At 38.4% G+C, this 25,928-nt stretch overlaps 2 protein-coding genes across 2 annotated transcripts in view; both read right to left on the reverse strand.

Annotated features, from left to right (window-relative positions):
• LOC145689021 (uncharacterized) overlaps positions 1-25,928 on the reverse strand; it is a 152,204-nt gene that overhangs the window by 14,721 nt on the left and 111,555 nt on the right. The gene's annotated exons all lie outside the window — the stretch shown is intronic.
• LOC145688809 (uncharacterized) lies at positions 795-24,380 on the reverse strand. The gene is made up of 3 exons (XM_081762981.1): positions 24,033-24,380; positions 22,168-22,611; positions 795-899 (listed from the first exon to the last, which is right to left on the reverse strand). Exons 1-3 carry the CDS (start codon positions 24,306-24,308, stop codon positions 795-797), a joined length of 825 nt encoding a protein of 274 aa, XP_081619107.1. The 5' UTR covers positions 24,309-24,380.

Consider the following 25,928-nt stretch of genomic DNA (forward strand, 5'->3'; position numbering starts at 1 on the left):
GCGTAACAGTTTTGTCCAATACCTTTGCTACTCAAATAAATTTCAAACTATTGGGGATATAAACGGTAAAGGAGATGCAGTAATTCAAATCAATTGCAAATTATTGGAGATATATTTCCAATATTTCCAATATATATCCAATAAAATTCTAATTGTTGGAAAATTTTTATTTGGTACTCCTGAATACTAACACTTCAGGTAGACATTTCCACGCCTTGTCCCCTGCTCTTCATTGTGAAATCACCGCCCCTACTGAATATACATTCTTCCGTGAAGTTCTCGGAGTATCCTTGCTATTGCTGTATTGAAAAGTCCACATGACGGATGGATCTCACTTTGCCAATGCTCTTATCATACATAATCCTGTTTCACCAACCTATGCTTACACTTACGCAAAATGACACATTGACTAGGATGCACTTGCGGATCGGTTTCTTCACGAACTACCAGCTTTGCTACACCATCAACACAATTAAGAATTGGACAACACCACCCTGACTTTTCAGCCTTAATATTTTCTGCATTTAGTTTCCCCATTACCACGACCGCTACGCCCACATCTGTGCGATCTGCTACTGATAATTGTGATTTGTGTAAAATGCTGGACATGAAACGCATCAGCATTCAACTCTTTCTTCGACTCTCTCACTGAAATGTTCCAGAAACATATATCTCACACCCGATATGAAAACTGATATTTCAAAGTTGGTGCAATTGAAGTTCTTAGTATTTCATTTCGGAAGCTAGCTCGCACTCTGACGCATCGGCCCAATCAATCTCCGAAGAACGCTTTGTTAAGTGAGGATAAACTGCTTCAAACTCCAACGGATAAAATGTTTGATTTCGCCGGCTATTTCCAGCAACAGTCTCGCACACATCTGGATTCCAGGATGATCACACTATTGAAGAAGTACGTCATATTATGAATACTTTTGTTGATACCCTATACTTCAATTAGCGTCTCTAATTACTGACTAAGTATTTATCCGAAACTTTCTTCATATTCCAGAGAACAAAGCCCCTGAGCCTGAAGCATTTGAGCAGAAGTCTATAAAGAAACATCCCTCCGACTTCATGCTACTCTCTTATTCAACACAGATATTCGCCTTCTTTCTGTCATGAGTAAAATATTTGAACGCTTTCACCCCTTTTGTCACGGGTTTAAAAATACACATTCACTCACAGCCTTCTTCCTTCCTTCCCATTGATTCCGTTCCTAACACGACACCATAATGCAGTTCGTGCACATCATTGAGCTACTTGGTGGATTCAACAATCGCTGTTTCATTATTGGTGTATTTCTGGATATTGAACAAACCATCATTGATCTAGGTTAAATGAAGGTCTCCTTTTACACTAATTATTCAATCTAACCTAACAAACTCAACCTTGTAGGACTGCATTTTATACGGCCTATCGAGCGTATGTCTTATCCAGTCAGAAGTTCACATGAATCTGTGTATCCAAATTAATCTATGTGCATTATATTTCTGGTATTTCCGTTTCTAGTATAAATCATATGGCCATTTACGGTGATAATACGGTCATATTTGCACAACACTTGAACATGTGATGTACTCTCTCTCATTCAACAATTCCACCTTACAGGGAGCATGGACGCATTCCTGAGGAATCAAAATAAACGTTATGAAGAGTACTATTCCATGTTCTTATTCTTCACAATCAATCTATTTCCAGCCATGGTTAGGAGCGCTTTCTAGAAGTGTTTCTTCATTCTAACCTTACGTTTCATCTACAGCTCTGATCTTTTTCTACTCCGGAAAACAATGACTCAATTTTCTTCATCTTCTGCTACTAGTGGGGGCGCGGTGGCTCAGTGGTAGAGCGTTCACCTCCGGCCCCAGCTCGCGCCGTGTGGACTTTGTGGTGTACAAACATCGTGCTTGTGGGTTTTCTCGGGGTTCTACCGTTTCCTCCCACTTTCTTCATTCCACCATTTCATTCATTTCTCATCTTCACCGTCTCTTTTAGCCTCACCAGCATAACCGCGGGACGTAAAACTCAAAGATTTCATTTTAATTTTCCTCTGCTACTAAGCCCTGTCCTTAAATTTGAAAACAAAATAATACTTTACAATGCTATTAGATGTTACATATTCAATTATGCTTGTGCATCGTGGCTTAATATTGCTCCAACATACTTTCACTACCTCCAAGTTGTGCAAAATCAGTCAGTCTTTACTCTCCATCACAAAACACGACCCCAGCAAGCAGATCGCGCAACTGAATGTAGGCGATGACATCTCCATATTTACAGTTTATCTGCATTGCATTCAGCAGCATTTTTTTTACCAGATGTTTCACCCACCCAAAATCTACAATGCAGCCTGTTGCTCGGCCAACGTAACTTATCTAATGGATGGCCCGTCCTCATTGACTTATTTAGCAGCCTTTCCATTGCTAATAGTTCATCCTACGCTGCAACCGTTTCGTCAACCTCTTTCATAGTGCCGTGTTACGATTGCTGGAAAGTAGTGACAGTTGCAATTCCAGAAATTTCAGGAGACGTTTGCTAACTCTCATACTAAAGATTACACCTGAGGATGGAAGTATTGGGTACCTCCTAGATACTCCGTTCCCCACACCGTCTGGAATAACTTGGGAACGTAGCATCGGTTCACATCATATACGTAAATGTACAACATTGTACTTACTCAACAAATGATACAATTCAAGGTATTACGCATAAAGATTCATCATACACATTCTAAAAATACAGGTATATTGCCTAAGGTCTTATCAGCATGTCTAGAGAAAAAGCAGAAGTATCCACTACACTTAGTGTCACTCGTGCAAACGAAAACATAGCTGTGAATTGCTACTGTGGAATTGGATTACTCTAACGCTTTATATTCGAAATTTAAACAGCGTGCATGAATAAAGATTGAAGTGGCCTGATACAGAAATACGAGGAACATCACATCATCTTATAAATGTTCAAAACTTTGAGCATTACACTCTCGTAAGTGATCATTTGTCTAGATACAAAATAGAAGGATACTCCTTTCCAGATTGAATCACGGGTATGGACGAAATTAACACAATCATACAAGCCAGAATTCAGCTGAGAGTTCAGTGAAGCCATGTCTCATCATTTGCTCTACCTCAAAACTACGGCAAGAATGTGGAAATCTGAAAGTGATGCGGATAGTAGCGTACGATACGAGGTGTGTTATATTTTCTCATGTGGTTCCTTTAGGCTACTGTGAACGCCGCGCACACTAATTGTTCTAGAACACCTCTGTCCTTTAAGAAGTTAATGGTTGCAAGTCCAAGTAATTCCACCCGTTCTATTTCATGAAAAAGGCTGCTGTCACCATGTTGGTCTTATAAGCGACTTATTATAATAGTAGAGGTGGGAGCTCCTTGAATATCCAACTTAATCTCCAAAAGCGAGCATCCGCGACTTACATCTTTCTCCAAATGAAGGAATTACTTAGAGAACTGCGTTTTTCACCAGAGATGCCATTCTTCATACGACGTGACACTGTGTCGTAAACACCAATAAAATAGGAATTATATGCTACTGATGTCCAGAGTACTTCAGTAATGTGGCATAGGTCACAAATATGGCTGATGATTGCCTGGAAATAAAGTATTTTTTTAAATTGATATTAATGATATCGCTGTGGCTACTTAAATCGAGTTATTACAGCAAAAAAGTGTGAATTTTTTACACTGACTGAAAATACTGTCAATTTATAAAAGAAACGCCATTTGTAGAAGTTTTTAAGAGAAACACACAGAATTATTCTCAACGCATATATTAGGGGAAGATAAAAAGTTGTTAGTAGAATGAAATGTCTACCTACACGTCTGGTGAGAACTTACTTCAACAACACAAGATTGGGATGAACTAAGGCAACACATCTAAAGTTACAATCCCTGTATATGTCCAAGAAACAGCCTGGGGTACACACACATTTAGGAATAAATATGTTGTTGAGCAAGGTCGTATAAAAGTACACTTTAGAATTCAGAGGTACACAGACAGACAGGAATATGTTGTTGAGAAAGGTTGTATAAAAGTACAGCTTAGAAAACAGGGATACAGAGACAGTCAGAAATAAATATGTTGTTGAGAAAGGTTGTATAAAAGTACACTATATAAAACAGAAGTACAGAGACAGTCAGGAATAAATGTGTTGTTGAGTAGGATTGTATAAAAGTACACTATAGAAAACAGAAGTACAGAGACAGTTAGGAATAAATATGTTGTTTGGCAGGGTCATATAAAAGTACATCATAGAAAACAAAAGTACAAAGACAGTCAAGAATAAATATGTTGTTGAGTAGGGTCGTATAAAAGTACACCATACAAAACAAAAGTACAGAGACAGTCAGAAATAAATATGTTGTTGAGCAGGGTCATATAAAAGTACACCATGCAAAACAGAAGAACAGAGACAGTCAGAAATAAATGTGTTGTTGAGCAGGGTCATATAAAAATATATAATAGAAAACAGAAGTACCGAGACAGTCAAGAATAAATATGTTGTTGAGCAGGGTTGTATAAAAGTACACCATAGAAAACAGATGTACAGAGACAGTCAAGAATAAATATGTTGTTGAGAAGGGTCATATAAAAGTACATTATCGAAAACAAGTACAGAAACAGGAATAAATATGTTGTTGAGCAGGGTCATATAAAAGTACACCATAGAAAACAGAAGTACAGAGACAGTCAAGAATAAATATGTTGTTGAGAAGGGTTGTATAAATGTACACCTTAGAAAACAGATGAACAGAGACAGTCATTAATATATGTGTTGTTGAGTAGGGGCGTCTATAAGTACACCATACAAACCAAAAGTAAAAAGACAGTTAGGAATAAATATGTTGTTGAGCAGAGTCATATAGAACTACATCATAGAAAACAGAAGTACAGATACAGTCAAGAATATATATGTTTTTGAGCAGGGTCGTATAAAAGTACACCATAGAATGCAGAAGTACAGGGATAGTCAGGAATAAATGTGTTGTTGAGCAGAGTCATATAAAAGTACATCATAGAAAACAAGTACAGAGACAGTCAGGAATAAATCTGTTGTTGAGCAGGGTCGTATAAAAGTACACCATACACAACAGAATACAGAGACAGTCAGGAATGAATGTATAGTTGAGTGAGGTCTGTAAAACAAAATACACAGTAAAAATACGAACAATTGCGAGCGATTTTTCTTTTCAACTTCAAACAAATATGTAATGGACAGCAAGCTACTAGAAATTCAAAGAGTCCATTTGGATCGGGTTGGTGAATGAACTCACTATTTTCCATTTTATTTCAAACTTCGTTCCGCTGGAGCAGCATTGCAACAAGAACCCTATGGACAGCGACTATTATCATATGCGACTGATCTCCTCAGAACTGTGATGGATGTAGACCTACAGTAAAAGTTCGGAACATTGCATACGAGTTAGAAATACACAAAACCATCATTAGGCTACTCTGAGCAATGATTAATGTGAGAGGTTCTACGTAAGTTATATCGGCGAACAAGAATAACAATCTAGAGGTGTGCAGTTCTCGGAATGTAAGGAACAACTAGGAAAGTTATCTGCATCGGATTATCATTTTACATGAAAAATGAATTTGCTATAACAGTCATAAACAATCAACAAAATGACTGTATCGTAATCAACGTCCAAAGGCCCGATTCCTAAACGGTTTGCTTCAAGGCAACTCAAATTTCTCATATTAGTTTGTGATAATTATCATAATGACTACTTGAAATCTTTGTGTTCATTGAGACACGCAAATTTTGCGAAGATGCATAGAGAATAAGTCCTCAGAACAGTTTCCAAACCAAATCTGTACTGTTACTACTGGTATGGTTTTATAAGCTGGGAGAGATCCACCACGTCTTTCTCATGCGAGATGAATTCATCAATGCAGATTGTTACATTGCTGAAGTTCAAGCAATGCAGATTATTCTCAAGTATCGCCATACTGTACGGCAATGTTCGTGCAGATGTCATTCAAAAACGGCGCAAGTTTTATATGACGTGCAGTGTTGAATCATTCTTCACCCAATGTATTCCCCTGATATGTCTCATACTGACTACTATATTATCCCTATCAGGATCCTGCCGCCTACAGTCGGACAATTTATCCATGCCGACCAGATGCCGCGGTCAGATTGCCGGCGCAGGACACCGGCGTCTTTCTGCGCGATTTTCGACCCCGAGCAGTCGGCAAACAGCCGGAAATAAGCATGAAATGCGTCGGCGCCGCCGTCGAAAAGAGGCCGGCATAAGGAGTCGGCAGAGGGTCGGAAAGAAGCCTTTCCGACTGGTTTGCCGACTCTGACGGTAGGCAACAGTCGGCAAAGAGCATTTTATTTTACGATTTTCGACCGCTTGCCGCCTCAGCAAAAGTAGGCAACTTTGAACAAATAGATCGTAGTATATATACGATAATATAATATATTGATTTCCGTTTTAATACTGATTTCCGTTGAGCAGAGATGGTAAGAGATATTCAGGTGCAGTTTTTAACAATCGGTGCAGCTTCCCAAGGGTAGGTTCTATCTTCGCCATTAACCAACCATTCAATCCGTAATTGATTCAAATTCACGGTTTCCGGTTTTAACCTTAATTGCCATACAACAAAAAAGTAAGGCATAGCGATCAAGCTTTCTGATATGTTCAGCTTCCGAGGAACAAGTTCTACCTTTGATCTTATTGATCTATAGCAACCAGTAGTTATAGATTACTATTTTAAGTTTGAATATTGAATCCCCATAATTTAGAAGTTTACCGTAGTTCCGCACCGAAGTGAAACTCATTTCTCCATTTATTAGACGCTGACATTGTTAGAAGTTTAAAATTATTTCAAATTTGCAAGCAATTTATTAAATCCCATGTTCAATTAACCCTTTATTGCACGAATTAATTTTGGTCCTGTCGAAATTATTTTTCTTCTTTCTTTGTTTATGTATTACGTAGATAAATGTAAATAATATCCAATAATATTATTTTTTTAAGGTTTTTACTTATTGGGGTATCAAGTTACAGGATAGATGGCATGGTTGTATTACACTAGTAAAAACAGAGTTTAGTGTCAATATCAGCAGAAACCATATGGTATGAGTGATTGCGAAATAATGATTTTTTTAATGTTAAGAAAACAAAAAAAGGTTTTGTGAAAAAAATACAAGTAACAAACGTGCACGTTTTGTGCTTTGTATATGCTTTTTGACGCTCTCTGACACTCTCTGTCCGACGTATGCCACTAGACGAAAACTGTGTGGTAGGAAGCTTAATTCCATAAGTGCCACATGGCATCGGCGTGCGCTATTCGCTAATATACACATTTTAAGAATATCATTATTATTGCTAGTATTATTGATTCACTATGATGCCAATTGGCATCAAAATGCATTTTAGGGTTAACTCCAGGAACTATGTAAAAATTTTGAGATTGTGAGTTTTCTCGCGGTTTTCCCACTAGATCCTCACCTACATTCTCATTTCATTAATTATTCTACAATCATTAATTTTTCTTAATTATCTGTCTTCTTTGCCCTTCAGGGTAAAACCAAGGGAATTATAACTTGATATTCCATTTCATTTCGAAAAATACTTTAGCTCAATATTAAACTTTGTTGTTCTGCTGTTATTCGCTTCTGACTACTTACGCTAAATCTCATGCATCTTTTACAAAGCGTTTAACCCTTTTCCGACTGTCGGGACTTTTTAAGTCCCATTTTCTTTACTTATACATTATTACTCCTGTGTGCCTCGAATCATGTTGTGGACTGATGGAACTTGTTAGTTCTGAGTGGAGAGAATATGTAGAAGGAACAAATGCTCCTCGAGACGTTGTAAGTGCAGTGAAAAAGGAAATGTTTAGAAGCTTTTGAAGTTGTATTTGTAGTAATCCTGGTGAACCTACCGTGGTGATTTCATGCTAATGCAATTGTAATACAGAAGAAATAAAGGCATTAGTAATTTTCTAAGTTGTTCTATGAATAACTTAGGAAATTACTAATGCCTTTATTTCTTCTGTATTCTATGAATAACTTAGATAGCAATAATATTATCAAAGAAAATCTTATGTGGAGTTTCTGATGTAACTTTGGTTATGGATTTATTTTTATGTACTTCTGAGTAGTGCTGTCGAAATTTTGTGACATTTGTGGTGTTCGGTTTTTGAGAAAACCGGTTTTCTGAAAACCGAAAACCGCAAATGCGGTTTTTAAAACCGAAACTGCAAAAGCGGTTTTCAAAACGGAAATTGCAAGTGCGGTTTTCAAAACTGAAACCGCAAATGCGGTTTTGGAAACCGAAACCACAAAAGCTGTTTTCAAAACCGAAACCGCAAAAGCAGTTTCCAAAACCGAAACCGCAAAAGGGTGGGGGCGCGGTGGCTCAGTGACAGAGCATTCACCTCCGCTGTTTGGGGTCCTTGGTTCGATCCCAGCTCGCGCCGTGTGGACTTTGCGGTGAACAAACATCGTGCTCGTGGGTTTTCTGGGAGTTCTTCAGTTTCCTCCTACTTCTTTCATTCCACCATTTCATTCATTTCTCATCTTCACCGTCTCCTTTAGCCTAACCGGCATAACTGTGGGACGTAAAACTTAAAAAAAGAAAGAAACCGCAAAAGCGGATTTCCAAACGGAAACCGCAACAGCTCTTTTCGAAAGCGAAAGCCGGCCGAAACCGTGTTTGCGGTTTTATAAGTGAAACCATGTTTGTCCTTTTCAAAGCAGAAACAATGTTTTTTTGTTTTTAATTATACCTTTTAACAATTGTGAAAGCATCTATCAATTGAGACAATTGTATTGATTTCTATGTGTGTTTTAACGTTTTTTTTTATTTGCTCCAAGTCTATTGTGGTAATATGTGCAGCACAGTGCGAAAGGGATAGCTTGATGGTTGTACAAATCACGGCTAAATTAGGGTTGCCATATTTTAAAATCAGAAAAGTTGGGGGGGGAGGAGTTCTAAACCGTAAGTACTGATGTGAACTTGTGTGTTACAAATAATCACCTGGGATCCTTGGCACTTTTTTTACTTATTTCTTTGATGACACTTTCAATAGCCTTTTCTGCTGCGGGAAAGCAAACTGGACCCCACCTGATTTTCATATATTTTGTAAAGTAGACCATAAGGAACACGAATCTGAAGGAATTTTGACATTTCGAATGTCGGAACTCGAGATATTCGAACATAAAGTGATCATGGAAGCAAACTGCATCATAACTGATTTTTATATATTTTGTAAACTAGACCAAAATGAGCAATAATCTGAAGGAACTTTAACATTCTGACTTCCCGAACTCGAGATACTAGAACTTATACAGTAGTTTTATATAGTATGTATAAAAGTAACGAAGAAAGTTCTGTCGCTTTTTGACCTATCACCTTATAGCATCGATATCTCGCCTGAAACGTACCTGGAAGATCAAAAATAGTACCCATCAGTATCAACGACCTTCTGTCAACGTTCGGGATGGGCATGGATTCCTTCGCGGTAGAACCTGGTTTGTCGTGAAGCGAAGAAGGTATCAAGTGCATTTTGCACCTCTACTACGGAGTTGAACTGGAGTCCTCTAAGGTGAGGGTCTAAGGAATGGAACAGGAGACACTTGGACGGTGCAATGTCCAGGGGGTATGGCGAATGCAATAGTGTTTCCCATACAAGGCGTAGGATGGTGTCCCGGGTCATTCTAGCCATGTGGGGCTTGGCGTTGTCCCGTAACGGGAGAACCCCTTAGCGATTGAGAAGTGCTGGCTCCAGGGTTTTGAGTTTATCTTGAACACGGATCAACTCATGACAATAGATAGTTGCATTGATGTTCTGCTCTGACCAGCGGGTAGCAGTTTCCGATCCACGATGTCGCGAGCACTCCACCAAACACACAGAAGGACTTTCTGCTGCATTACTGGTTTCAGCTGTTTTGAAACCGGTTCATGGGAATTTAACCAATGATGACGACGCCGTGGAGCTTTGTACAGGACCCACTTCTCATCACATGTCAACATCCTGTCCAGAAATGGCTCCTTCCTCAGACGAAACAGCAGAGAAACACAGGTGTCTGCTCGCATAGCCTTCTGGCCCGGAGTCAAATCATGTGGAACCCATAGACCCAACTTGTAGTGCTTTCCAAGTTGATGGAGGTGCTGCCAAATGGTTTCTCCACTCCATTGAGCAACAGTTCTTCACATATCTGTCCGCTGTTCGCCCGGAAGGTCTGAGAAATCTTCCGCCAAGCTGCACTGACATTTGAGCCAAGTTTGAACTCGTACAGCATACACGCCCTTATGACGCTCTGTGGAGCTTCCATATTCACTCTGTCCTTACACAAGTTCCCATTGTAACTGAACCGCTACAACCAGGTAGAATGTTGGATATTCCCACACCAACAACTGACCTTCGCCTTATCTCCCTTCGCATTCAACTCACGGTGTGAGGGACAATTGAACACAGACCTCCACAAAAAGCAACAGAACTTTCTTGGTTTCCTTTATATATCTCAAAGGACATAATATGTTTCGTACAGAGAATATTGTGTTTTTTTTCTTTTCATATAGATACATAGCTTCTATATTAAACTTTAAGATTTAATATTTCGAGTTAAGGAAGTCGGAATGTCAAAACTCTTTCAGATTTGTGTTCCTCGTGATCTAGTTCACAAAATATATAAAAATCAGGTGGGGTTCCAGTTTATTTCCGTGGTCACTTTATGTTCAAATATCTCGAGTTCCGAAATTCGGAATTTTAAAATTCCTTTAGATTCGTCTTGCTCGTGGTCTAGTTTACAAAATATATAAAAATCAGGTGGGGTCCCGTTTGCTTCCATGGTCACTTTATAATCGAATATCTCGAGTTCCGAAATTCGGAATGTCAAAATTCCTTCAGATTCGTGTTTCTCGTGGTTTAATTTACAAATATATAAAAATAAGGTGGAGTCCAGTTTGCTTCCTGGTTCACTTTATGTTCGAATATCTGGAGTTTCCAAAATTCGGAATGTCAAAATTCCTTCAGATTCGTGTTCCTCGTGGTCTATTTTACAAAATATATAAAAATGAGGTGGGGTTCAGTTTGCTTCCCTGCAGCCTACTTTTCAAACGAAACTGCGTTTTCCAGAGTGTACATTTTGTTTCAAACTGAGATCTGCCCTGGCTAACAAACGTAAATTCGCTTCTATAAGAGTCTACAAAGTTACACTTGAAATTTCGTTCGGCATTCTTGTAGCTTATGAAGGCATGAATAATTCAAGTATGTTTGTCACAACATCTACAAGCGAATATTCATACGTATAGAACCTCCAGTTCATTACATTAAAAAACACAAAGAAAACCACTGTGCATTAGAGCAGATCTCTTATTAGCAATTGACCCTGCACACGCGCACTGCTCAGATAGCCCCAGCCTGAGCCTGAGCGCGAGTCCAAATTTAACTCAATCGCGATTGAGATTCTCAGAGGTGTAGCGGTTTATGTTGAATATACCAACACTTTATCAACTAAGTCGTCTTAGATTTTTCTCCAATCCCAAAAAGCGGGTGGTTTTTCGTGATTAATATATGTTTAATCGTGGGACGAATATAGAACCTGAAAATCGGGTGGTACTCGCTAAAATCGGGTAATATGGTAACACTAAGCTAAACAGAAAATGAGGTATATCTTTATTTAAGATCACTATACATGCAACTCATGAAATTCAATTTGAAATCTCATCCATTAGACTGAGATCTTTTATATTATTATTACTCTTTCCCCTTGTTTTTTAAAAAGTAGTACTGCTACTCTTTCTTTTAACAAAAAAGCATCACCTCCCTTTCTTTCAAAAGAAAAGAAAAGAGAGAAAGAATCGCAATACACAATTTTATTGTCGATTTGTTGCCACTCCGGTAAATATGAATGTTGTGGTTTCGCATGTGTTCACTGGTTTCTTAACGCAAGTCCCAGACACCTGCAATAGTTTATATGTGAAGAAAACACCGATCATGTTTTATTCTGTATGTTTTTACTTCTCAATAACGATAGCCGTGTCTATTTGTGAGAAATTGTAACTTATTTTTTTATTCTGCCTATTCTAAAAAAATCCTCAACAAGAATTTCCGTACAATTTAAGACATTTTAAGAAAAAAATACCTTCTTTCCCCTCTGCAAATTTTCAACATTTTTTTCCCCTACGCCGAGGGAAATTTCCCTCCATCTGGCAACTGTGAGCCGAAGTGGGGAAAGATTCTTTGTTGTTTTCTCGTCGTTACCGCCGAAACCGAAACCTCAAAATCGGTTTTCAAAACCGACATTTCGGTTTTATGAAATTTCACTTTTTTCAAAAACCGATTTCGACAGCACTGCTTCTGAATGCCTTCAGGGGCTAGGGCATGCAGATATAGTAAGGAACATACACTGTGGAAAGATGTTACAAAAACCGTCGCGTGTTTTAATCAGGATAACGTCGAAATGGCTTTCTGCAGAAGACTCTAGTACTGAATCTAAAGATTAACATAATCAACGTGCTAACATGGCTACCAACAAAACATTAGCTTCAAGTTCACAGGCAGACGTAGATGAGAAGGAACCAACAGCGGGACATTCGCAACCACAGAGTCAGGGCCACACTCAATGTGCACAATGTGTAAAGTTTTTCTTTGCTCAAATGAAAAGAAAATTTGTTTCTATGAATATCATTCCGCTTTGAGTGCTTACATGGTTTATAATTGCAACCTTAATGTGAAGATTTTTTCAGTCTTTGTCGTAATGACTACGTAAAATTCATAAACCAATGAACCAATGAACTATGTTATAACCAAATACAGGGTGTACAATATACAATGCAACCCGGAGTTTGGGATAGTACAACTTTTCAACCTGAAGTGATACACAAATAATGGTTATACCAAAATGAAGCCTTGTTCGTGCATATGTTTTAAAACTAGGAAGCAACGAATGAAGTACACGAAGAACCACACAGTGTTGCCAGATGTAACCGAAGGTGTAAATCAATTTTTTGCAAAACATGTAAATTGACTCATGTGGTTGTTCTGTCATTAATTTTCAGTTTGTTTAGTTGGAGTAGCTTGGAAACTATGGAGCAGAAAAACGAATTTTTCATTTCCACCGACACCTATCAGATGAGGCCTCTGTAAGGGGAAACTAGGGAAATCTTAGTTTTTATAAATTAACACTCTGAATTAGCAACTTTGCTGATGTTTCAGTGCATCAAAAGATGTGTTAAGGATCGGTCTACATTATGCAATTCCTGAGAACAATGAAAAACAAACTTTGAAATTATCATGATAACATTTTTACTTACATGTACCCAGCATGTATATTGGACACCCTGTATAACACACTCAGAATGTAAGTTTATAAACACCCTCTCTTGAAACCGAGATGGTTTTATATCTAGTCTACTCATATTTCATTGTTATGTTTTGACATTTCCACTTTTGTATGATGTTATCAATATAGATACAGTTAGTAACAAAATCAAAATCATTCTTTAGTACTTGTATAACCTATAAGAATATTTTTATTTACGAAATAAATCTCGAAGTGCCACCAACCATTTTATTTTTTACTTCAGCAAGCTTTCCAAATATATATTTATACACATCCGCTTGACGTGACTCCTGAGTGCCCTTTCTTCCCAGCATTGTTGAGCAACGATTGAAGCAAAATATATTTTTATACAGTCTAATATACTCTCAATTTACTATAATTTAATATTACATACGTGGGCAAATTATTAGCAATTTTAGAATTTTCACATAAATATTGAAGAAAATTACAACTTAAAAGAAGAATACGTCTGTAAACGTTTTAATATCTAAATAATTTTGTATCCCACTACATTCTACGTAATGTTCCATTATTTCAGAGCTTTGTATGGAAACCCTTGACTTCACATTGTGCCTGGATTCATTTTGGCATCTGGTTTATTAATGTACAGCAAAAGGTCTTTATCTTCTGGATCACCATGCCATACATTATTCACCACTTCTATTAGCTGGTTTCTGAAGTTGGATGCTGCTTCGTAACTTTTCTCTACAGGAAGACCCACAGAGACTCTGTGTCGTCCATATCCGGGCTATTCCCAGGTCACAGAAGGACTAGGACGCCTTTCTTCCCCAAAGACTTGGAAATATCCTTAGACTTGTGGCACGGCGCGCTATCATGCATAAAAATCGGGTCCCCAGATGAAAACCATTCATACAATTGTGGCAAAATATGTTCTCTGGTGAGTTTTTGATACTGCCCTGCGTTCGTGTTCCCTTCTATTCATAGAGACGTCCCGTTTCTTTCGCACTAATGCAGCTCCATACCATCACTCGTGTTGGAGATTTCACACTTTGTCTTACATAATCTGTCTTAAAGAATTCACCTTCGGTTTCCCCAAATACTGGGAGTTCTCCTCTTCTACAAAAATTATGGTCTCATCACTGAATACAACCTGTGGATAAATGACCATGTTTCAATGACTTCAGAATTACTGAAGTCTACATGCATCACACTAAAATTCGTTCAGTAATCAAAAATACTGGCAATCTGTATATTTGCAATCTATCAAATTACACTTAAATGATAAATGATGTATTATTACACTCAAATGAGAAATAAAACATGTTTTCTCAATCATCTGCTATCAAATCTTGGTGATCCCTGGCTCTCTGATATTGTTTCTTCACCATTGCCGGAGTGAGTTTTTGTTTCTTTCTGGAACGCTTAGCTTTCAACCATCTCTCAAACAACCGGCGACGAACAGTTCACGATGAAACATGACCACCAGCATTTGTGAGCATTCCCTGTAGTTATGTAGAAGTTGCTCGACCATTTTTTCTTGATTCCATTTCCAGCAGTCTGTCTGCATCGGCGGATAGGGATGATTTTCGGCCGCAAGCACCTATACATTTTGATGACAGTGCAATCTCACGGCTTAAGTTTCGTGAAAATCTTTTAACATATGATGAACTGACCCCTACTTTTCTGCTAATCTCCAACTTGGACATACTTTTCAAGTTCAACAGAATCCGAATTATCACTCGTTTCTCTAGCGACACATCTTGCTCCAAAACCACAGTTCAGAACAATTCAAAGAATCCTATTCATGCAAACACACAAAATCGCATTTGAACCACCCTACATGCACTCAAGACACTCGCAAATGAACCAGTAACTGCTCCAACAAGTCCCTTTCCTATCAAGAAATGTTTTAAACAGAATATTATCAGTGATTTTACGAATTTACTTGCCCCTTAGACTTTTCCTCCATTCAAACATTCCTCACCTGGAAACCACATGTAATCATGTTTCATCAGATTACTAAATGAATCATCACTCAACTGCCATATAAAAATTCGTAAAGAACTTGTAAATGTTGCTCACACTGTCCTGTGGTGTCTCACAAATACAATAATTCAACAAATTTGCATGAATTTCCAAAAATTGCTTTGTCCACGTCTGTATATCAAATTATAGTAAGAAAACTATAATTCACTCGAAAAGGGTTAAAAGCTTTGACCTTTTATGACCCGTTAATTATGAAATAGCATAAATAGAATACTTTAAGAAAAAACAAGCAAAATGCGTGTTTTATTCTTTTGTGTAGATTTTGGGGATGTGGGGCTTTGAAGTCGCGTCAGGCAAATATTGACTAATTTATAATAATAACATTTTTGCATGCCTTATTTAGATAAAGCTACGGATATCGTAATAATTTTAAAATTTTGAATTATTTATACCATCAGAATTTATTCTTGACGCCTTTACATATCATCCGTGATTATTTTACTTTCTATTATCATTTGAATAACCATAAATTAAGTTGAAGAAAATGATAGTACTTGAATTTCAAGGCAGCATTTACTATTACCCTCTCCTATGTAATAAAAAAAAAAAAAAAACACTGGTCGGCATGAAAATCCTCCCACGTGGGTGGAAGGGTGTACCGGATAGATTTCGAGACGCTGATTAGGAATATCTCATCGACAAAGTTCCAGCACGTAAGATTTTTTTTTGGCGGGGTTCTCTTTCCATAATTGAAAGCAAAATCGTATTTTTCGTATTTAATATGTGTTTTCCGTATTTGGAGTGCATAATTCTGAATGTTTATATTAATCCAAGAACTGTTACTAGGCTATATCCCAGGAACATTCTTTTCTCTAGCTCACGACCCCTAGGAAACGTAGCCCCTCCCCTTGGGTTGGAAAGATTTATTGTCGTTCCATACTGCATACACTAAAACCTAGGCGTTATTGACGGAGAAAGGTTTCGTAATCAACTTGCGATCATTCGTCGGCTACCTTTTGTCTTGACGACAGACAGATTGTTAAAAAAGGCGCCAAGACATCCACCCCGTTGTCGCGTGAAACAAATATTTCAGTTTCGAGTTGATCTTCATGTTAGAAGGTGGTGTTACGCTGTGTCTGTGTATACCGTAGGTGAAAAATATTTCTGCGTAAAATATTGACGTTTGTATTAAACGAACATGCCGAGAACTTGCAACAATTCGACAGATTCATTCTGCTACATATGTGGGGAAGTGATTTTCAAGGGACAAAGTAGGCCATTGTCAACGTTCCTGAAGACAGCCTACCATCTGTACTTCGGGTGTAAAATTGGCCACCAGGATCGCGTTTGGGCTCCGAAACAAAGTTGTAACTCATGTACGCGTACTCTCACAGGATGGTTGAAAGGTACACATAAATCGATGCCGTTCGCCGTCTCTATGGTTTGGCGCGAGCCCCGTGATTATGTTTCAGACTGTTACTTCTGCCTGCCTAATATAAAAGGTTTCTCGAAAAACATGAAGCATAAAATACAGTATCCTAACTTGGATTCCGCGAGGAGACCTGTGAAACATCATGTTTGTCTGCCTGTACCCGTACCACCAGACTCATACACTCTGTGCAGTGTTTCATCCGATGAAGAACCTGTTACTTGTGAGGATGTTGCACAATCTTCGAGTACACAGTCAGATCCCAATTACCCTCCAGTGCCTGACACTAATGAACCACATGTGATAAGTCAGGAAGAGCTGAATGACCTCATCAGAAATTTAAACCTTCCCAAGTCTAAGGCCCTGTTGCTTGCATCACGACTTCAACAATGGAATCTACTAAACCAAGATGTGAATATATCGACGTATAGGAAAAGAGAGGTGAGCCTAGTTCCTAATTTTACGAAGTATGGTGATTTGGTGTATTGCTGTGACATTCCATCGCTTATGGGACTACTGAAGTTTAACTACAACACTGAAGATTGGAGGATATTCGTAGATTCCTCTAGGATAAGTCTCAAGACAGTGTTACTACACAATGGCAATGAAAAGCCAGCCATCCCTATTGCTCATACTGTACATGTGAAAGAAACATACGAGAACATGCGAAACCTATTGCAGAAAATAAAGTACGAACAGTTCCACTGGTCTGTATGCGCTTACCTTAAGGTTATTGCCATCCTCACGGGTTTATAAGGAGGTTGCACAAAGCACTGCTGCTTCTTGTGTCATTGGGATAGTCGAGCCAAAGATCAGTACACCACCACAAAATGGCCGCCAAGGAAGCAACTGTTCCTGGGGGAGATGAACATGGCAAATGAACGTCTTGTGGATCTGGAGTAAATATTCTTACAACCCCTTCATATCAAATTAGGGCTCATGAAGGTCTTCGTCAAGGCCCTGAACCGGGATGGTGAAGCATTTAATTAACTCAGAAAACTATTCCCAAGACTCAGCGAGGCCAAGGTGAAAGAAGGTGTTTTTAAGGATACTACATTTTCTTCTAAGCTTAATGAAGTGGAGAGTGAGGCTTGGGAGGCCTTTCGAGAAGTGTGCAGTAACTTTCTAGGGAATCATAAGTCACCTGATTACAAAGACATTGTGGGCAGGTTAATTACTTCATCTCGTAACATGGGATGTAATATGTCCCTAAAGCTACACTTCCTGCATTGCCACCTGGACTTCTTCGCTGCAATGTACAGCTTGGGGGAGGTCTTTCACGAACACGGGGAAAGGTTTCACCAGCAAATAGCTACCATGGAGAGGCGCTACAGTGGTAAATGAAGTGTGAATATGTTGGCAGACTTCTGTTGGAATGTGGCACGCGAGACACCCTATAGTAATTACAAGAGGAGTAGGAAAACCAAGTGACACGTAAGTGTAAAACTTTTTATATTGATATTTAAATTATAACGTGCAAATTATTATGAGTGGAGAATAACATCTTTGGGAGGATATTGAAACACCCCCTCCTTCCTGAAAACTGGTACGTCCTGGAGAAAAACGGGTTAAGGATTTGAACTCAGGAGCTCGAAACCTATAGGAATGACCTATTTTCGTTCGTGGGAGCGAAAAAATGTTTAATTTCGCCGAGCAGTGTAATTTGGTTTTGATATTTCACATTCTTAAACTGAAATTTCTGATTATTTGTTTCCTTCAACAATATCTCAATACAGAAAATGATTATTCAGTATGCTTGAACCCAAATTTGGAAAGTAATCTACAATGTTTCACTCACTTATGACGGAATTCAAAGAAATATATTTTTCTTTTCATTTAAACATAGAAAAACATTGCACATTGTACATTTCGAGTGTGGTCTGGATTCAATCTTCTTTTAATTCCATTTAGATATTACTCTGGATTCTAGACATTATCCCTACAAAGGACCGGAAAAACTTGTTTCGCAATTTCAGTGTATTTATTGTATTTTCCAACAATGAAAAAATATCCAAGGCGGGACGACACCAGGAGATATGAAGAGCTTCAACAAACGTCCTGCAATATTCGCGACCTCTACATCATTTGTATAAACAGCATGAAAGTATAGGGAGCTAGGACTCTACCATAGAGCCCTAATAATGTAGGCCATCATATGTTAAAATTATTATCCGAGAGGCTATGCCCCCTATCTACATGTACATACACTATGCGATCAAAAGTATCCGGATAGCCTTAAAACATACGTTTTTCATATTAGATGCATTGTGCTGCCACCTATTGCCAGGTACTCATTATCATCGCCTCAGTAGTCATTAGACATCGTGAAAAAGCAGAATGGTGCGCTCCGCGGAACTCACGGTCTTCGAACGTGGTCAGGTAATTGGGTGTCACTTGTGTCAGAAGTCTGTACGCGAGATTTTCAGACTCTTAAACGTCCCTAGGTCCACTGTATCTGATGTGATAGTGAAGTGGAAACGTGAATGAATACGTACAGCACAAAAGCGTACGTGCAACCTCGCCTGTTGACTGACAGAGACCGCCGTCGACTTGAAGAAGGTCGTAAAGTGTAATAGGGAGACATCTATCCAGAACATCATACAGAAGTTCCAAACTGCATCAGGATCCACTCTAAGTACTATGACAGGCATGAGGTGAGAAAACTTGAATTTCATGATCGAGCGGCTGCTCATAAGCCACACATCACGCAGGTAAATGCCAAACGACGCCTCGCTTGGTGTAAGGAGCGTAAACATTGGACGATTGAACAGTGGAAAAAGTTGTGTGGAATGACGAATCACGGTACATAATGTGGCGATCCGATGGCTGGGTGTGGGTATGGCGAATGCCCGAGGAACGTAATCTGTCGGCGTGTATAGCGCCAACAGTGAAATTCGGAGGTGGTGGTGTTATGGTGTGGTCGTGTTTTTCTTGGAGGGGGCTTGCACCCTTTTGTCGTTTTGCGTGGCACTCTCACAGCGCAGGCCTACATTGATGTTTTAAGCACCTTCTTGCTTCCCACTGTTGAAGAGCTATTCGGGAATGGCGATTGCATCTTTCAACACGATTGAGCACCTGTTCATACTGCACGGCCTGTGGCGAAGTAGTTAGACGACCATAAAATCCCTGTAATGGACTGACTTGCACAGAGTCCAGACTTGACTCCTATAGAACACCTTTGGGATGTCTTGGAATGCCGACTTCGTGCCAGGCCTCACTGACCTACATCGATACCTCTCCTCAATTCAGCACTCAGTGAAGAATGGGCTGCAATTCCCCAAGAAACCTTCCAGCACCTGATTGAAAGTATGCCTGCGAGAGTGGAAGCTGTGATCAAGGGTAAGGGTGGGCTAACAGCCTATTAAATTCTAGCAGTACCGATAGAGGGCGCCACGAACTTGTAAATCATTTTAGCCAGGTGTCCGGATACTTTTCATCACATAGTGTATGTTGTAGATGAAGAATATAAATTAGTTAAGAGTTCGGTGCAGTTTCTTTACTTAGATATCACTATTAACGATCTATATTGAAAATATAACGAACATTGTGCAGGCTCGAAGGGAAAATCCTAACACCGCCCTTCACTGCGTAAAAGCCTGACGGGACTTCGTGGTCCATGTGAAATTTTACTCCATAACACACACAATAATAAAAAATTGTTTGTAATGACTATTTCTATTAATCATACATTATCTGATGAAGTACGGAAAAAATACACGTATATTGGAGTTCCAAATAATAGAGAAAACAATGTTCAAATATCGGCCAACACGATCACTAGTCAAAAGCAAACAGCGTAATCGAAACGCGCGAAATTATATTAGTCGCACACCCACATGAACGCTAGAAAGCACCTTCTGCCATCTTGTAACTTTTCTTTGAACCATTAGAAGCAAAACTGTGTGAATCCCGTTAGGTTACTAGCAACATAAGGGTGTTTACATACTATTAAACGCCACCTTGAAAGACCTCGACTTAGAAGTAACGCCAGTTGATAAAGGGTTAAACAAACAAACTAACGAAACAATAAAGCCAATTGAAAGGTTTCTCAAGAATGTTTCACTTGAACCTGTGAACAGAGTGGGCATATTTCGTTCCAAAGTTCATACGTCTAGAAGATGGCCATTATGTTGTTGTTGTTTTTAATGCATTTACTGTTTGAAAACAGTCATGATAGCGCAGCGGCGCAAATCTTCCTTCAACATTAAGGGGGGAGGGTAAGACCGTTCCTATAATCTTTTTTTTTTTTTTGCTATGTCCAAAATATTTATGAAGTTGAAAACCAATGTTATGGAGGATCAGAGGAGCAGAGTTGTCTTCAACGTTAGAAGGCGGGCAGATTTGAGATTTATTCTGGAGGGGACATCAATTTCATTTCAAGTTCCTTTTTAGCAATCGGACAAAAATAATCAAATTTCTCCCCAAAACACATTTCAAATCGCATTATTCGGGGGACAGTTCCCCTCAGTTCAAAGATTGAAGCGGACATGTCCCCCTCAGCCCCCCGGGATTTGCGTCAGTGTGATAGCGATACAAGGCTTTTCTTGTTTGAGGAAAATAGTTCTGTCTCCCTAGAGTGTAGTTTAACCGCACAACTCCCACGAAATCCAACCAATAAAGTATAAGTTAGTACGACAATATTCTGTAATTAGGTGTTATAAATTACAGCTTTGAGATAGGTTACAAATAAAGGTTTGTGAAGAAAATAGCATTGAATGCCATTTAACAAAAGTGAGCTATCCTTGAACAAATGGGCAAGTTGAGCGTATACAAAGGGCCTTTAAAAGTGCTAGAGTTAAGAAGTATTATTATAGGTCCTTTTCTTAGACACAACAAATCTAGTAACTTTCTTTAAGATTGTTCCGTATCAATTATCTAAGGACTAAAAATCTAAGAAAATAATATTCAACTAACACATGAGTAAATCCAGTACTTATATAGGCGGAAATATTTCAAATTTTGTACTTGCAAATACTAAGAGCTGCTAGTCTCTTGACAGAAATGGCAAAACATTTTTCATAATAGAGCTCCTTCGTGGCTAAGTGGTTAGCGTACGCGCCTTTAGCGTGGGAAACCCGGGTTAGATTCCCGGCGGGAGTTCGTCGTTTTGGATTCGACGTTAATCAAAAGGTCCCATCTCATACAGCCTCGCTGCTGAAAAGGACGTTAAACACAAAATCAATTCAACTCAATTCATTTTTCATAATTTCAAGATCTGCGTGGTTTATTAATTATAATGGGAGCTTAACGTTCCTTTTCCAAGTCGAAGGCTAAGTAAGGCATGAATCTTCAGTTTACCACGATTTCTGAAATCCGTATACTTCCGCCGTGATTTTTCCTGGAACCAAAGTTACAGAAATATCACAGTAACCTTTAGGATATTAAATCCATAAACTGATTAAAATATTGCGAGTATAAACGTTGGGTATGTAATGGAGTATAAACGAACGATTATACTAGGACTCACTTCGTTCGAGAAATCCAAATCACTCTCGTGGTCTAATTCGTCACTCAAAAGCATGTAACAGGTATTAATATACCGGCGACTCATGGCAACCTCCTCAACGCTCTGCAATAGTTCTTTCGATGACTCAGTAGTACTTTGTTCCGTTTTCTTACGTTCAATGACTGTGACAACAGTATCAGCTTCAGATATTTCGGATGATGATGATTGTTCTCGGCTGTCACATTCTTCCATCTTCAAACTACTTGCAATACAAGAAGAGCTACTTTCTGCAAAGTAATTTGTTTTGGAGCGTAAGGTCACTTCTGAAAGTATCGAGTCTTGGCTGACAGTTGGTCTTATGCCTTTCATCTCTACATACTCATTGTTTTCGCTTCTCTCTTCAGTGAATTCGTATCTGGACTCGGATAAATGTTCCTCGCTTGCTGATCCCTTCTTGCTATTAACCTGTAAAAGAAACAAGAAATTTAGAATATAAACTTATTTACACTACAGTCTAAGTGTTTATAAAAATCTAACCGGTAAGTGATTATTTTATTGTATGGGCAAAAATTCCCAATACACCTATTTTCACTCTATCTTTTACAGTACATTTATAAGGTTACGATTGAGTTTATTACAATCAAAATTTTGCAACTTAAATTTTATGCACTCCCGTTCTAAATAGAGCTAAAATTTTATACAGATACGGTTATTATGCCCCCAAATAGACTCCAAATTTTGTATCTAAATCGCGGTGACCGAAGGAGGTCGTGAGACGTTGGAATTACAAACCTATCTTTTGAGGAAGTGTTTTAGTTGAATAAATTGTTTTGATTCACTTTAATGTTTCAATCCTCAAATTAACTATAATTTAGCGTTCCGTTCAGCACCGAGGATATATAAGAAATGGATCTACAGTTTAACGTGAGATCCGAACAGTGATCTCCCACCAGGAATGAAATCTAGGTTACTCACATCAAAGCCACGTACACTAACCATATAACACTAGGAAGTTCAGCGGAATGATCTATTCAGTAAGACGATGTCATTATGGGTCTTTCTCTGAATCCATAAATGCTAATAATCTTCGGCATCTCTTCATAGAATTATTGGCTAAAATTGTTAAAGAACTGAAAACTAACAGGATTTGATGGAACTTTGGACAAAATTTCGAAGGATGCTTTGAAATACATATACAAGCCTTAGCTAAATCGTTTCGGAAAGAACTCAAAACCATTGAATACAAGGAACTGTCCTTCGTAAAGTAACTAGCCTACGACTATTCACTTTACTAGGTTTAATGTGATATTACTAAGGAAAAATTAAAGGTTTACAATATTGTTAGCGTATAAAGGAGTAAAGGTCGAGAGATATACTAATCGATGGACCACAATGAGCTAAATAAAATTATATGCTTGAAGCTCAATTCTCATGCGCATTTTCCGAGAAAATTGGAAAAACCTAATTTCATTGCGCTTAAAAATGCGTTGTTTGATATCAATAACAGTTTTCATTCTGCAAAACAGATTGCTTATTTATGTACCGCGTATGTAAAAATTGCACTGTTAATTAACATATACAATCAATGGCGGATCTAGGTGAAAACTAGGGGGCAGCCAAAACTGAGACTATGTTAGCACATCATGAGTTTATTATAAACTTTCAAAAAATAAATAATACTTTCAATTATTTTTGTTACGTAAAAAACTGAGGAGCCTAGAGCCTCCGATCCCTGGTGAGATCCGCCACTGTATACAATATTATCTTAACGTGAGGCACGCATATAATACTAAGTGTAACTGTTGTTATAGGAACTTGAAATATAGTAGCATTTATTCTGAATGAGGGGTTTGGTCACACTATTTTGTGAATGAAATTGTACTCACCTCTAACTGGTCAGGCAATACATAAATATTGTCCGACGACACAGAAATTTCCATCACAGCAAATCTCTTGGCAGCGTTGGCATTTAAGGGAATGGTGTACTTAAGAATAGTTCGTGCAGTGTCCTTGTTATGTTGTTTGAATGATGGCTTCCTTTCCAAAGGGAAGCTGTGACGTTTCATAGACTCTCCCAGAATTTCCTCGTACTGCACTGAACAATCAGATTCTCTTTTTCTATACGAATCCAGAATACTCTCGCTATAGTTTTCGTAAAACATTACTTCTTCGTATTCGGCATCATGTTCCGAAATTCGATTGCTATTTCTGTTAACTTGTACGTCCTCATTGGAGTAAACATGTGCTCCTGAAAATGAAATTTCAAGACGAAGATTTTTTTTCTGGAAATGCTTCTCAATAACAAATTAATATTATGTGTTACATAAAGACAAACAACCATTAACATTCATTAATACATACATATTGCCTTCATTTATTTGGTTAATTTTAAAGTTACAAATTAAATAGTTTAGTTCCTTGTGGAAGATAGGAAGGAACGTTTGAAGTTAAATCGATGAGGGATTGTCCGTTCAAAGATACCATCCAAGAAATTATGAGTTGTGACTACGAGAAAAGACTTGTCAGAATCTAAGATGTCCATTTTGGCCTAACATCACTCAACCTCACGCTCACACTACCAAACGGATGTCACACTCACTCGACTTCATACTCACAACATCGTTTTGACGCCAGGCACATATCATCAACACAATATCACACTCAGTTAACTTTATTTGCAAGTCTGACATCATACCCACTTAACCTCAAGCTCACTATTCACATCATTTCGACATCATGCTCACTCAGCTCGACACGTACATCATGGTTTAGGATTCTTCCACATTCAACTTCAGCCTCTCTTGTAAGGTTGACGTCGAGTAAACGTGAAGTCTGAGTTCTATGAGCACGACTTCATATGAGTTCGGATACTTATGACCAGAATAGTTGGCCACATAATTCTAACGTAGAACGCACCGACTACAAAGCGAAAAACTTAGTTATTCATATAAATACAATCTGTTTATTGTTTGTCTACTATTTCTTGTTTCATTATCACAGCTTTCGATTTATTTCGTAACTTCCAAAAAAATCTAATTCAATAAGTTGCTCATCATCATCTCCATAAATAGTCTGCTCACTGACAGTTGTACACATGTTAACTAATTAACTCTATGGTCCGTGGAATCCAGAGGTTCAATGCTGTGTTCAAAAAAGCTCTATTCAGCTCTGTTCTTATAAGCAACGTACAGAACAAGGCAGGATCAGATCCGACTCAAACTTTGCCCAGAGGACACAAAATACAAAAGAAGAAAAATGTCAAATTGGAGCTGCCCCCATTTACAAACTCTGGAGATATGTTCTTCAACATAACTCACCACGCGACAATATGATATATGGTAAACGTCGCAAGATACCCGTTTAAGCCAAAAACGCAAAGGACGGGTAGTACCGGGATTATATAAAGATATCTGATATGCTATAACACTAACTTAGCGGACAGGTTGAAAGCTGCAATCTTAGATATAGCGTGAGGTATTGAAATGGGAAGCGGGATGTGTGACATACCAATGTAAGATAAAATGGAAAACGAAAACCAGCGATGTAACTGTGAAAAATATGTGCAATAGTGTGAACGGGACAATATGAAAGACTTGGGCAAAACAAACGTGTATGCGAAGGGTAGAATAATAGGGCAAGACTCCACAACAATGGTACCCGACAAGTAACTGCGACAGAGTCTGTGCATAAAAGTGCGTCCGCCTTGACACATTATGCTTTTCGAGGATATTGGGATTCGTTTGGGACAGTGACAACGGAATGTTGATGGATCCGGTTTTGCG

The sequence above is a fragment of the Thermobia domestica genome, chromosome 7 (assembly GCF_964235325.1).
Source record: "Thermobia domestica chromosome 7, izTheDome1.hap1.1, whole genome shotgun sequence".
NCBI classification, from domain to species: Eukaryota; Metazoa; Arthropoda; class Insecta; order Zygentoma; family Lepismatidae; genus Thermobia; species Thermobia domestica.

Bases quoted from the DNA above. Each gene is read 5' to 3' on its own strand.
- LOC145688809 (XM_081762981.1), bottom strand. From the start codon at position 24,308: ATGTTTTACGAAAACTATAGCGAGAGTATTCTGGATTCGTATAGAAAA. The intron at 22,612-24,032 runs GTGAGTACAATT...TTTCTTTTACAG, and splicing joins TATTGCCTGACCAGTTAGAG to GTTAATAGCAAGAAGGGATC. The intron at 900-22,167 runs GTGAGTCCTAGT...CTTCTTCAATAG, and splicing joins ATTTGGATTTCTCGAACGAA to TGTGATCATCCTGGAATCCA.